The sequence below is a fragment of the Scatophagus argus genome, chromosome 2, assembly GCF_020382885.2.
Source record: "Scatophagus argus isolate fScaArg1 chromosome 2, fScaArg1.pri, whole genome shotgun sequence".
Taxonomy (NCBI): Eukaryota; Metazoa; Chordata; class Actinopteri; family Scatophagidae; genus Scatophagus; species Scatophagus argus.
In genome coordinates this window covers 26,412,697-26,426,339 of record NC_058494.1, presented here as the reverse complement: position 1 = coordinate 26,426,339, position 13,643 = coordinate 26,412,697, and the positions used below count along the sequence as shown (strand labels likewise).

Below are 13,643 nucleotides of genomic sequence, written 5' to 3'. Positions count from 1 at the left end.
ATGCTCTCCATCTTGTGGCCCAAATAGCACGGGGGGCCTGTTTAACTTTGACTCTCAGTGCTGATTTCTCGTGCTTGCAGAGCGTCAACCCTAATTATCCCCCCCCTGACTTGAAAGGAGAGATATATTTCTGTGTATATTGGCAGCTGGAGAGGAGGAAAAAAAATTGAAGCTTTTGAAAATTCTTTGAAGCTTCCGTTTTTTTGTTATCAAAGCTGCCTTTGTAGGCCGCATGAATTTTGCATGTGCAGGTTTAAGGGAACTTTGTGATGTGCCAGTGTGAGTGTGTGTGTGAGTGTGTGTCCATATGCAGTCCTGTGCTGAGTTGAGAAAGCGATGGAAAGAGGAGGGAAAAGATTAGGACAATATGTCAGTGACAGGTTTATTAAATCCATGCAAAAATACCTCTATAATGCATGTACATATGTTGGGCAATAATTTTTCCGTGTTCAAAATTTTAAGAAAAGGTAGCAGTGAGAAAACAGATGTCTTCTTCTCTTCTCAATTTTCTCCTGCGTGTTATTTCTCCTAAGTCAACTATTAGCAGCAGTTTGTCAGTGTGGTGCTCACACCAAAGCTCCCCTACCCCCCCATCTGCTTCGGGCTCTCTGAGTGTGTGTGTGTGTGTGTGTGTGTGTGTGTGCGACTCTATCATACCATCAACACATGATGGATCTTACTGGAATTTAAAGAATAACTCAACTTAATTTTTTCTGGCATCGGGCCAACACAAACTGAGACGACTCAGGAATTAGAAATGAAGGATTTCTCTCACACACACACACACACACACACACACAGCCACACACAGCCACAGGGTCTGAGCTATTTAAATGTGCTCATTGATATGAAACACTGAAGGGTAATTTGGAATTTCATACTCCGACTGGTTTGGTTGGCGATTGGCACTGACCCTGTGACTGACTTATGCTTATGCTTTTATGTTATTTGATGCTGCGTTTACTGTCAGTCTGTATAATCGGAAATTAAATTTGTATTTTGTTTGGTAATCGCTGGACGTTTCAGGGGGTGTTGTTGGTCTGCCAGAGAAGACAGGTGGACGTAGTTGAATTACTTTGGCTTGTGTTTAATGTTCATGAGCTGAGTGTTTATGGTATAATCCATACAAGTCCTGAATCTCTGTAAAGTTTGTCTCACCGCCGAGGGTTGAACAGCACTGGTGAGAAAGATCCTGGACACCACAGAAGTTAACTCTGGGGTCAGCACTGTCGTTTACGATATAACGTCAATGTGGCTAAACGTCTCTGGAGTTCTGCATGTGAGAGGCTGACCTTCTTTAGCCCAGACGGCTAAGCTAACTGTTAGCTGCTCCAGCGAGGGCTGCAGTGTGAGCGCATCCCTTCACAATCCAGCCTCGAACTGCAGTGTCCTTTTGGAGACCTTGTAATAATAAATGCATGCAATTAATCTGACACTGAATGTTTTCTGTGGGTATTTAAAATAGTTAATGCTGTTGTTAGCCGTCCACTTGCAATCCCATGATGCCTTGGGAGGCGGATGCTGCACTCATGACCCCACCCAACACACCACTACTGGAAAAATCTTTAAATGTTTATTCATATTCTTAGCATAATTTAAGTGTTCGGACAATAATCTGACAATCATTTTATGATTCATTTTGTGATTGTCAGATGATCGAAATCCATTTGAGTTTGCATTTAAATGCTAAAGACCCTGAAACAAGCTAGCTGCTCACCCAGATGGTCCCTGACACCAAATTAAATTAAATGGAATTGACTGAATTTAAGTTTATGGTAACTTAATTACTTTCTTTCCCCTAAACCTGCAGATTGTGTATAACAAAGACTTCTCACACCGTTTGTCTGTTTTAACGTGGAAAACGCGTCCTGTCAGACCTCCCACAGACTCTGCAGTGTATTTCGCTAATCTCAATCCCCAAAGTCATTAAAAAAACCCTGACTTTTCTTTTGTTTTTTACCCCACAACTTACTGGGCTAAACCACTAAAATCACAGCTACAGTCCTTGAATGTTTGACCTCCTTCCTATTGGTTGCCTGTAACGGAGCTGAAGTGTGTGGCTGCTGCCGTCAGGTCGGCCATAATGACTTTATAACAAGAAAAACGTTTCCACGCAGGCTGCGCTTTGTCGAGCTGCTTTACTCCTGCAGCGTAAAGTATGTGGCCTAACAAGTGGCTGCACTTGAGCTCCGTTAACTTTTCCCATCCCAATTGCTCGCACACACTAACACACTCACACACTAATACACACACACACACACACACACACACTAACACACACACACACGTGTCTTTGTTTCTCTCTGTCTGCCTCCATTTCCATTTAATGCAGGGTGAGGCGGGGGAGGGAGGGAGGGAGGAGGAGGAGGAGTGCGGGGGGTGTTCAGGTTGAAAATTGCAAGATGTATTTATGTTTCTATGTATGCGGTTGCCAGGCAACAATGGAACCAGGGTATTTACGGTTAATAAAAAGTGACATTAGCTTTACATTAGGTGTATTAGAGGTAAAGCGCTAATTTGCTTTAGGAGCTGGAAAGAAAGGCGAGGTTGTCTTTCTGTGTGTGTGTGTGTGTGTGTGTGTGTTTTGTGCATTGTGATTAATAAATGCTTCCACGCCCTATCTGTACAGGCACGTGTGTGTGTGTGTGTGCATAATAAGCGCTCACTGAGCTTTGTCTTTGTAGATATTTCAGTGTGTTTCTGTTTTTGTGTGTGCACAAAAAACCTTTGCACAGCCGTGTCTGTTGTCTTTGTGTGTGTATGTGTGTTTTTGTGTACTCTTGTGTTGTCTGTGTATTTCTAAGCCATTGTTTCAGTGTTTTCATAAAATTCTTAAACTAAAAAACAGTTTTCAATCTTAAACCATGTGATTAGCTGATGTTTTGTTTTGTTTGTTTTTGTTTTTGTTTTTTGGGCTCCCGCTGGGTGCGAGCAGTGGAGGCTGTGCATCAGCAAAATATGTCCTACGGGAAAAACCACTTTGTCATTTATGTTCCTCACCCTTCAAAACTGCGGCTCAGAAGAACGACTCTTTGTGAACACAACACTGAGGCTATTTTAGGCCGTGTGACATGAATTTTTCTTTATAGTTTTCCATAGTATTCCAGCTGCTCTTATTTGTTGTTCTGATGGTAAACATGTCGGTGTGCATTAATCTCATGTCTCCTCTCTTTTTTCACAGGCTTTGAAAGCATCTTGGAAGGCTTGTTTGGGCCAGGACTAGTCAAAGATATCACCCTGTTCCAAGGTAAACATGATCAAAAACATTTTAGTCAGGAAGTAAAAGACAATTTCACATGCAGAAATGTTTGCGAGAGTCATTTACAGTTAATGACAAACAGAGACGGTGAGCGTGAACGAAATAGAAAATCATTATGTTGCATACATGGTTTATTTTTTTAAGCAGAATCTTGTTTGTTCTTTTTGAGAGACTGAACGGATGTTCGGTGAGAGGACCACAAGCAGAACTGCTGTCTGTTTATTGATCCATCTCGAAGACATTTATTTCCATGCCTGCAGAATAAACAGCTTAGAATACATAACAACATGATTAATTCATGGGGCAGCCATGTTTAATTGATGCCAAACTAAACTGGAAAAACCTGACAGATGTCACTAAACAGAAGAACACGGTCCACACGGATCAGCTGAAGTTGGTTTCGGCTGGACAGTCACGTTCTGGTCCTCGTCCAGAAGCTGAATGACACAACACTGCTTGACGGAGCAGTTCAGAGGTGATCAAAATGCGGCGGCTAACACAGTGCTCACGGTCAGACCAACACAAACCAACCCCCCCAGCATAACCAGTCTGTCTGCTCGGCTGTTTTTACAGAACAAAGGAGGCAGCTGACGGTGCAGGCCAACACCACAGTCAGTTTAATGTGTAAATAATTTTAGCCCACAGTCAAAAAAACCAGGCAGAGAAAGACGTGCTGATCAGATGGTGACGGTCGAATGAGGAAGAACCTTTTGCTGCTTAAACAGATTTACAGGGAAGTTAGCAGACACATCAGGCTGTGATAAAAAACAGTTGAATGGGGAAAAATTAAGAGACAACTTAGCTCTTCTTTGACCCTTTTTTCCGCTGTTTTTATTTACTCTGGACCTCAGACTAGAACTGGACCAAATGTCATTTTTTTTACCATCTGAAGCGTCTCCTGAGTTTTAGATGTCTGTCATCATACTTAAATATGTCATCACCTTGACTTGTATTTTGCCGTGCTCATTACTTGATGGGGAAATCAGCATGTACGTGTAGGGAGTGCGCTCAGACACGACCAGTGAATTAAACCCACCGTCTCAATCAAACGTGGATGTCGTGAAAACAACAAGCGAAGACCAATCTCACCTAAACGCTCAGATCTCGCCCCCTCTCTCTTCCTGTGACGGAGAAACGAGGTCACCGTGGTGTCCTGCAGTCATGTGACCCCTCCCCCACCGACTTAAGGCATTTTTAGAATATTTCTGGCTTGTCTTTGTCATTTCCACTCACGCATTATGCTTCCATACATACACTCTCCCCAAGTGAAGCAGCCGTTGTGAAGCCTGTGCGTGTTTACACTCACACACAAAGCAAAGCAACACTTCATAAACGACAGCATTAAAGTTACGTTCTGTGGGGTTGAAACGTTCACATGCGTAAAGGAGGAAGAGCAGCTCTTTATCAAATTACTCGCCTGCTTTATCCTCTTCTACGTCAGCCGTTACCGATTTCCTACATCTCCCACAATCCCCTGTGGCACTCGCTGTACGCTGTGCGCACACGCCTGTTGCAAGTCGGTCAGTTCGTCTTCATCAAGCTGTCAACTGTGACCGTGTTGCGTTCGGTGACTCAGGTACAGAGATTTTTCCAGAGACCAAATGGCCGAGGGACGTATTTGAGATTAAAACCCAACGTGTTTCTGTATCTGGTATCTGTTCTATATGTTTCTGCTCTACGTTAAATGTTGAAAACTGCTGCTGGAGAACGCAGCTCTGTAATGCTGAGCACAGAGATGGCGTTTACAGGACTTAGTGATATGAGACTCTGCACGACGACCAGCTCAGACAAAGTGTGTTTCATGTTTCCTGACAGAAAGGCTCCGGTTTGTTCTCGACTTCATGTCTAAATGAAGACTGGACTACTTGAACCAGTTAAACAAAAAGCAGAGTGGAGTGCAGGACCATGACAGGCTTTGTAAAAGAGCTCGTAAAGGATGATTTTGGGTTCAGACTTCCCTCCATACTGCTGTAGCAGTCCTTGTCATGCACGAGCTCAAATCAGAGCCGTGTCGTGTGGAGATGAGGTTTCTGCAGCAGACATCTTTGTCCAGTTTGCCTGAAGAAAGTGATCCTCCATTACATGCTGTTTGATAAGGCAGGCGGCTGCAGAAACGGCAACCTGCTTCATTAAGTGCATGAAAACACACTGACCGTTGAGCGGGAACACACACTTAGAGCTTTGCATAAACAGTGTCAACGTCTTCCTCAAGCGCTCACACACACCCACACACACACAGGTGGCTGCTGTGAGGGTGGGGGGTCACATTAGCAGTGGGATTGGAGCTAATTGGTGCCTTCCCAGGGATGTTGTAAGTGGCACAACCGCAGGGTTCAAGCACAGCTCACCTTTGACCTTTTCATTACAGCGAGAGGGAGAGAGTAATAGACTGTTGTTTATCTGTTGCATGTCTCACAGGAACGTGAGAGGAAAGTGGGCTGTGATTGGAAGAGCTGGAGAGGTGATGTGCTACATGATAAAGCTCGTATTCACACACACGCACACACACACACAGGGTAAATACAGTGTATGACCGAGCAGACCTCGTTCCTCCTGTAATTTCCCTGTACTGCAGAAGTTCTTAATGTTCCTAAAGGACCATATCAGTGGTTGGTGGAAGTTTTAAAGGGACAGTGCAACCCTTTACATCCTCTCACCTGTACTGCTAATCCACAGAGCTCACTGGCAGAAGGTTCCCACCGGGGAACTATTTTCTCTCTCTGTCTGCTTGGTTAGCTCACCTCTCATCCCTGAGTAGATGAAACCCTGTCAGCTGCTGAAAAGACATTTTGGAGAGGGGAGGTTTTGATGTGACCATGTGGATTTGGTTCTTGGGTTTTCTCTCTCTCTCTCTGTGGAGCTGACTCGACCTTCTCTCCTCCCTTTTTCCTCTCTTTCGCTGCGTCTCTCTGTATGCATACAGTACGTCTCTGTCGCTCTGAGGCGATGTGGTTTTGGACTGAACTGAGGGGTTTTTAAAGAAAGTGCGGCGCCATGGCAACAGCTCAGCTGTAACCAAGCCGACGGCAGTCTGGCCTGTCCGTCCGTCTGTCAGTTCAGAGGGTTCTCTGCTGGTAATTTGCACATCTGGGTTGTTGGTGTACATTTTGAAGGATGAAGAGCCACACGTGCACACACCTCACGAGAACTGAACCTGAGCCGACGGTCGGCATCACCGGAGTCAATCACAAGCACACGATGAAACACTGATACGAGCAGCCACTGCTGACTGATTCTGCACCAATCGGCCCCGTCTTATTATTTAAAACACTCTTTGTAAAACCTACATTTTCTTAGTCATTCAGGAGGAGTTTCTGGTTTCAGCATAAAATGAAGGTTTTTGTAAGTCGGCTTTGGATGCAGTTTTGGTGCCGAACTCCGGTCACTCGTCGACTGGTTTGTGAAGGGGTCAGGTCCACATTTACATTTGCGATATCAAGTAAATTTACAGTGAGGTTAAATGACCTTTTCAGACAGATTAAGCGCCCACCTCTCCAGCTTATGGACACGGGAAGCTGTGAGGAGGTTTCAGTTTCATGATGTGCAGCAGTTGAACTGCCAGGAGACAGCAGTCAGAATGCAGTCCTGGAAAGAGGTAATTAGTTCTTTGCAAATAGTGCTTTAGGGCATGTATGCTTCACAAACAGATGTAGTCATATTTATACACACACACACACAGGTATCCATACAGTGTTTGTGGTCTTTAGGCAATGCTGTATTCAGTAGTGAATTGAGCTCGTCTGTCAGTCACAGTTGTTAGTTTTTGTGCTGCGTACTTGACATATGAAGTTCATCGTCGCAGTACTTTAATCACTGGCTGTAATTAAAAGTGAATCATTGTAATTCTCGGCTTGCTGTGGTGTGTGAGCCCTCAGCTGTCACTCTCTGCAGGCTTGACTGGAGGTTAAATGAAAACTGCACCTCGGTTTCAGCTGGACTCAACCTGTATCCGGACTAAACCTGAGCTGATGCAAAGTCAGGCAGTGTGAACAAAACATCAAGTGTACATGGAAACTGATAGAAAGATCAAATGAGTGAGCTTTATGTCACCAGATTTCCCTCTGAACTCCATACTTCACCAGAAAACAGGACTGTAGATATGAACAGCATGAAGCTGGGATTATGCTGGGAGAGACTGAAGGATTATGGGAGTTGGAGTCATGATTTTAATATGCTGCCTTCTGTCTCCCTTTCTTTTATCCAGACTGCGAGCCTGAGGAAGTGTCTGACTGGTCCTTCGATGAAAACTGTCTCTTCTGCTGCTTAAGACGCGAGAAAGTCAAGGTAAGAGACGTCCCAACATTTTGTCCCCCATCAGACAGCACGCTGGGTGTTAGTATGTGGCTTTAAACTGCCAGAAACCGACAGGTGACGTCAGGGTCGTAGCTTTCGGTTCAGAAGTAGGGGAACACAATGAATTTGTCAAAACAAGAACGTTGAAATGAACTGAGGAAATGACAAGTGATGCTAAAACTGATTTTTGTGTTTAACATGATAAACAACAACAAGAAGTGCGCCGTAAACCTCTCGAAACACTCTAAAAATTATTTTTAGTTCATTTATAGACACCAGAAGCTTTCTGATCAGTAGTTTAATGTTGTATTCACTACAAAGTGTTTCATTATCTGAATTTTGACTGATGATCACTTCTGGCGTCTCTTTAGGACAAGAATAATATGAAATAAAAAAATGGATTAAACCTTTCTAGGGCCTTTATTTTTTCACCCTGAAAACTGTAGTCTGAGGCTTATTTTTCAGCCTCAGGTAGCCTCTGCAGGTACTCCTTCTATTTGTCGTACCTCAGAGATGCCTGGGAGGCAAGACTCAGGGCAAAGAAAGGGTGCGTTCAGCACTTCAGCTCGTTAAACAGGCAGCTTTGGACTTATGGTGATAACTGACAGCGACTCAGATGAGTGTTAACATTTAGAACATCCTCAGAGGAAACTCGATCAAAGTGTCCATCTTGTACTCGGACGGTTGGACTTTAGATAATCAACTCGTTTGCTCAAAGAGACTAACAAAGTGCAACTTGAAGGAACAGTTTAACATTTTTACACGTTTCACCCGTTTCAGCAATCCGTCAGCTTCCTTCGAGGGCAATAAGAGACGGGCGACTTGGATCTCACGTGTATGCTGAATATGAAGCAGGCTATTAGCTTAGCTTAGCATGAAAACTGTGAGCTTAAACAAACAGGAAATAATGTGTTAATTAGTGACGCTTAAAGACGCTGGTAGGCAGTTTCTCAAAATGTCAAACTCTTCCTTTAAACCAAGATAAGTTAACAAAGATATAAAATATTGCACTACTTTTCAAAGTAAAATGTGAATGAATGTGTTTACATTTCTTTACGTGTCTTCAGAACAGACAAATCGAACATCTAGTCTAACATGGATGCTTTTGTGAACTTCTTTCTTTTGTTTGCACGTTTTTTTTGTCTTCTGCTGCCATTTTTTTGAGCTTTCTTCACATCTTTGGCTCTCCTGCCCGCATGCTTGGTATTTGTGTTGTTCAACCATCACGGTCTTGACCCCAATTTAGCTTATGAAAGAAGCGCGACATAATGATTTGGAGGTGTGTGTGTGGGGAAGGGGGAGGAGGTTTGTGACATGGGTGTAAATTAGTGAGACTCCGGTGCCTCCTCTCAAGAGTTTCTCATCTGCTAGAAAGTGATCAGAGCAGAATGATAATGAGTTTGTCAGATTCACATGGACGTGGAGGTACCTGCTTCTGCTGCTCACAAAGCGCGATGTCATGTGATGTGATGTGATGTCATGTGATGTGATGTCATGTGATGTGATGTGATGTGATGCAGCCACTACGCTCTAATGCAAAACAAAGGACAAAAAAGAGCAGGAGTGTCGAGGCTAACAGCTCCTGTTTGAGTCCAGACATCAACCCCCCTCCTCCTCCTCCCCCCCCCTCCTCCTCCTCCTCTTCCTCCTCCATCACTGGAGTGGGTGTCAGAAGCACCACACGTGGTTAAAGAGACAAAACGATCGAACAGCAAGAGAAAACAGACATTTGGCATTAGGTGGGAAACGGTACTAAAAGATGCATCTGAGTCATAAACTTTCTGTATGCCTTTAAATCAGTTATTAATAACAACAGATCATTTCATTTGTTTTTAATTTCCAAAAACTATTTTACAGAACAACTAACCCTTTTTAACGCAAAGTACTTCTACTCATTTCATGCTTGGAAAAACTCTACACTGCCACAACCCCTTCCTTTGTTCACCTTTTATTCGTTTACAGGGCGTATAAAAACCACACAGTGCACAGGCTACTCAATACACCCAGCAGTAAGAGGATAAGATAAAGATAAATGTTACTCATCACAGTCCTGATGTCCCATTAGATCTTAATTAAAACAGCTTCTGTAGATTTCCACGTAATAATTTCCAGCTTTATGAATTAATAATATTTACTACTAAAATATTTGCTCATATTTTTAAATCACCTACATCTTCAAATGTCAGCACCTGATTTAATAAACAGTTTGCTGTTGTTCTCCTAAATCCATCTTGTTTGTAAGTCTTATTCATCTTATCTGTAATAAATACAAAAGTGTCTTTTAGTACCTCCAATAATCTTGTTTCAACATGAATTCCATCTGTAAACATTTTCGTTTGTTCTTCCTTTGTCTGTTACCAAAAACCACGGTTTTTGTCTATAGTTAATGGAAACTTCTTTTTATTTTGCGGAAATATTAAAATGTGCAACAATTTAATGGAAACAAAATGTTCATCTGCTGCTTTTCGTCTTGAACTTCTCCTCACACGTTGACTTGAGGTCCACTTGCTGCAGCGTTTTGGAGCTTTTGACAGCAGTTTGTTCATATGAATTGCAAACGTCACCTTTCCATTACTCAGCGTGCTTTTTTAGGACTTCTTGTCCATGTTTTCCATCTCCTTTATTTTTGGGACGAGACTGAACAAGTCACCAGCAAGAGAGGGAAGGAAGTTAGGAGGGGGGGCGTCCTTCCCTCGGCCGTTGCTCGTTTTTCAACTTGACCTCAGCGTGACCTCTGAGGTCGGCCATCTGTCTCCTAAAAACATCCTCGCTCCACCACCACCACCCCCTCCATCAACCCCAATCTGTCTCTCTGCTCGTGCTAATAAAGCAGTACAACAACACATTGCAGCAGTGCTCACTGGCATCACAGAGTATGTGTATAAAATGTACACTAGCCAAGTCCCTGCATGTAATATGGTAATTACAGATAAGACTTCAACGAGGGGAAAAAAATCTAAATCAATCAACAGAGCAAAATCAATTAAACAAAGCCTGGCAGGGATTACAGGAGATCTTTGCAGTAGTGTTGTCTGACTGGTCAATAATTATGTTAGCCACTCATTGTGTGCAAATCATAAAATAATAAGACAAATTTGCAGCAGCCATAATTGTATTCTCCTCCTCACTCGTCACAGTTTTCATCTTTTATTCATTGTTTAGGGCCCGAAAGCTCTCTGTCTCACCGTTATTACCCTCTGCTTGTTTGTGAAATGCCAGAGAAGCTTCAGTAGGTGGGAAGCATTGATTCATTGATCTGAAGCCATGCAAACTGGCAGCGTATAGAGAGACAGAGAGAGAGAGAGAGAGAGAGAGAGAGAGAGAGAGAGAGCTGAGGGGGTTAAAATACAGAAAGAAGGGAATAATGAAAGCCTTGAAAACACCCTCTCATCTCCCACGTTTGTGACTTCGTCTCATTCCGCTGAACGGACACGCACGCTAAAATTCCCCGTTAGGTGTTGTGAAGACAGCGAGGGCACATGGTTCATTAAAACTAACGCTAACGGCGGCGTTAATCCCTGAATTCACATTCAGTCTTCGTGGTCGCTTCTTTCATATTCTCTCGCTGCCTCGGATATCCTGAGGAAGCCGTGGGACAATGGTAGCAGAGAAGTCCTGTCACCACCTCTCCATGCAGTGTCATGTTACTGCTCAGATGGACTTGTGTCTGTTCTACACGGTGGCTCCACGTGATGAATAAACACATTCATCATGCTGTGCAGCCCAGTTATCCTCCCCCTTCACGAAGTGTGGCTTCCCAGCAGCCCCTTTGAGTGGACATGATTTAAATGTACTACTGTGAGTTTTTAACTGGTTGTCAACCTGACGCCTTCACACGCGACCAACATAAGCAAGCAGGACCTTCGGCGAGAAGACTGGCTACTTCTGTTTAGTTATTCTGAACTCCTGTCGCCAGGTCGGATCCTGAAAATTAAAACTGGTTGTTATTTTGGAACGCTGGAGGCGAATTTAGGAAAGAAGTTCCTCTTTGGTCTAATCGCACGACAGCAGAACGACTGCCGTTTAACGCAAAGTCTGATGTTGGCCCGACTACCGCTGTCACCGAATCTGTCTGTCTACGACTGGTTAGGAATTTAACACAATTAATCAATACATTTTGCCCCATCCAAAAGAATAAACACAATTTAAACAGCACGGCTTAAAAAACTAAATACAAATTATTCAGTACTGAAACAATTTATCAGTAAACTGATTAGTCAGGTAAAGGAAAATTTAATTAATTTTTTTTGCATTACTGGTATTTATTGGAAAAAGAAAACATTCTCTGCTTGCACCTTTTCAAATGTGAGGATTTCTATTTGTTACATTATTGTAAATTTAGTATCTTTGGGTTTTAGACTGTTGGACCAAACAGGTTAATCAATAATAATCACCATAATAGTAACAGCAAGTTCCAGCCCCAGAATTACGAATGATATTCGAACAGTTTGAAAGGATGAAGAGGGTCTGCATGGACCTGCAGCTACAGCACGTCTTCTGTCCACATGACGAGTGGCGGAGGGGCTGTTGTGATGCCGTGTGAGGGGTTTGTTTATTTTTTGACAGAACAGGCCTTTACTCGCTCATTTGTGTTGGTCTGTGCAGGAGCACCGCGTGGAGAACGGTGGAGGCAGCCAGGTGCTGTCGGAGTGTGAAGACTTCAAACAGGAGCAGTCTCGGATCAGCCGGCTGGAGAGACAGGCCCAAGACTTCCTCAATGCTGTGTTCCACAGGAAAGGTAACACACACACACAGACACACACTCCTCATGTGTCACTTCATTACTCATTTTCACATTCCCTCTGGTAATAGAAAATCTGGAATATCTTACAATGTCCAGAGGTGAATTTCAGACAAGTCAGGAAATTTGGTTAATTCCTCTGGGAAATCAGTAAATATAAGGTAATTTCATAAAAATGATCCCTATAAGGGAATACAATACCAAAGTGTATTGTATTTTTCAGACATTTATTGCATTTAATTATCCCAACATGAGCTGAAAGCAGATCGTCCATGTTATGGTGTTGTGTTACAGAATATTTTAGGACTCGAAAGCACTTTGTTATAAGAGAAAAACTACAGAAGTGATAGCAGCAGAAAATCTTTTGCTCTGGGGGGCTTGGTGGTCCTCCCACAAGAGTACATTTTATGTTTTTCAAGAAAAATATGCAATTTCACATAATCGTGAACCATTATTATTAAAATCAGGCTACTTATTATTGTGATTATTACTTATTATTAAGTGGAATATGTGCTTTAGCAACTGGAGTTAGGAACTGTGTCATATGTTGTGTCATCTGACAATTCATGCTATTTGGATCAAAAGGGGACCAGGGATTGATCCCTGAGGGACACCACATGTAACTTTTTCAAAGTTTTACAATTGGAACAAAGACATTTCTACCCTCCAGGTAGACCCTAAATCAGATACGATGTAGGCCAGAGAGGCCGACCCACTTTTCCGACCTGTACTAACAGTGCCATCATTAGCATGAGAGGCCAAGTGGGAAACTCTGTGGAAGGTTACTTGACATGGTAAAGTCAGATAAAGCTGATGACAACAAACTAGTTCTCAATCTGGGAGGATGAGGATTTTCAAAACCGGGGAAGTGATATCACTGCTGAGTTTTTCCACATCCGTACAGTCATGTCAACTCTACAAAATCAGCTAACAAAAATACATGAGCAAACCCAAAACCATTAAAAACTGCTCACCAAAATGGTGTCAGAGGGCCTTTTGGGGGCTCTGATCAGAGCATACAGGCTGAGTAGCCACCAGAAGTTAGAAAAGGACAATCCAGTTCACTACAGGACAAACTATCATTAGCCAGATTGCAGAATAAATATGAGCCTGAGCGTAGCCTCCATGAAGGGAGGGTTTATTGCAGGCGTGCTGCATCAGACTGCGTCAGTTTTAGCAAAGTGTGCCTGATAAACTGCGCGTATGTGATGTCACCAGAACATGAGCGAGCAAGAACAAGAAGGAAGAATGAATTGAAGTAGACTGAAATGACTGCAATGATTAATCGATTATCAAAATAGCTGGCAATCATTGCAGCGTTGCTCTGGATGTCACTGTTCATGTCAGTGT

General features: G+C 43.0%; 1 protein-coding gene across 2 annotated transcripts in view; it reads left to right on the top strand.

The window, feature by feature from the left end:
* The window catches only part of lcor (ligand dependent nuclear receptor corepressor), a 63,450-nt gene that overhangs the window by 32,553 nt on the left and 17,254 nt on the right, over window positions 1-13,643 (top strand). For both annotated transcript variants that reach the window (XM_046374278.1, XM_046374286.1), the window contains exons 2-4: window positions 3,182-3,247; window positions 7,464-7,543; window positions 12,158-12,290. In XM_046374278.1, coding sequence (XP_046230234.1) covers window positions 3,182-3,247; window positions 7,464-7,543; window positions 12,158-12,290 — 279 coding nt within the window. The remainder of the gene's footprint in view (window positions 1-3,181; window positions 3,248-7,463; window positions 7,544-12,157; window positions 12,291-13,643) is intronic.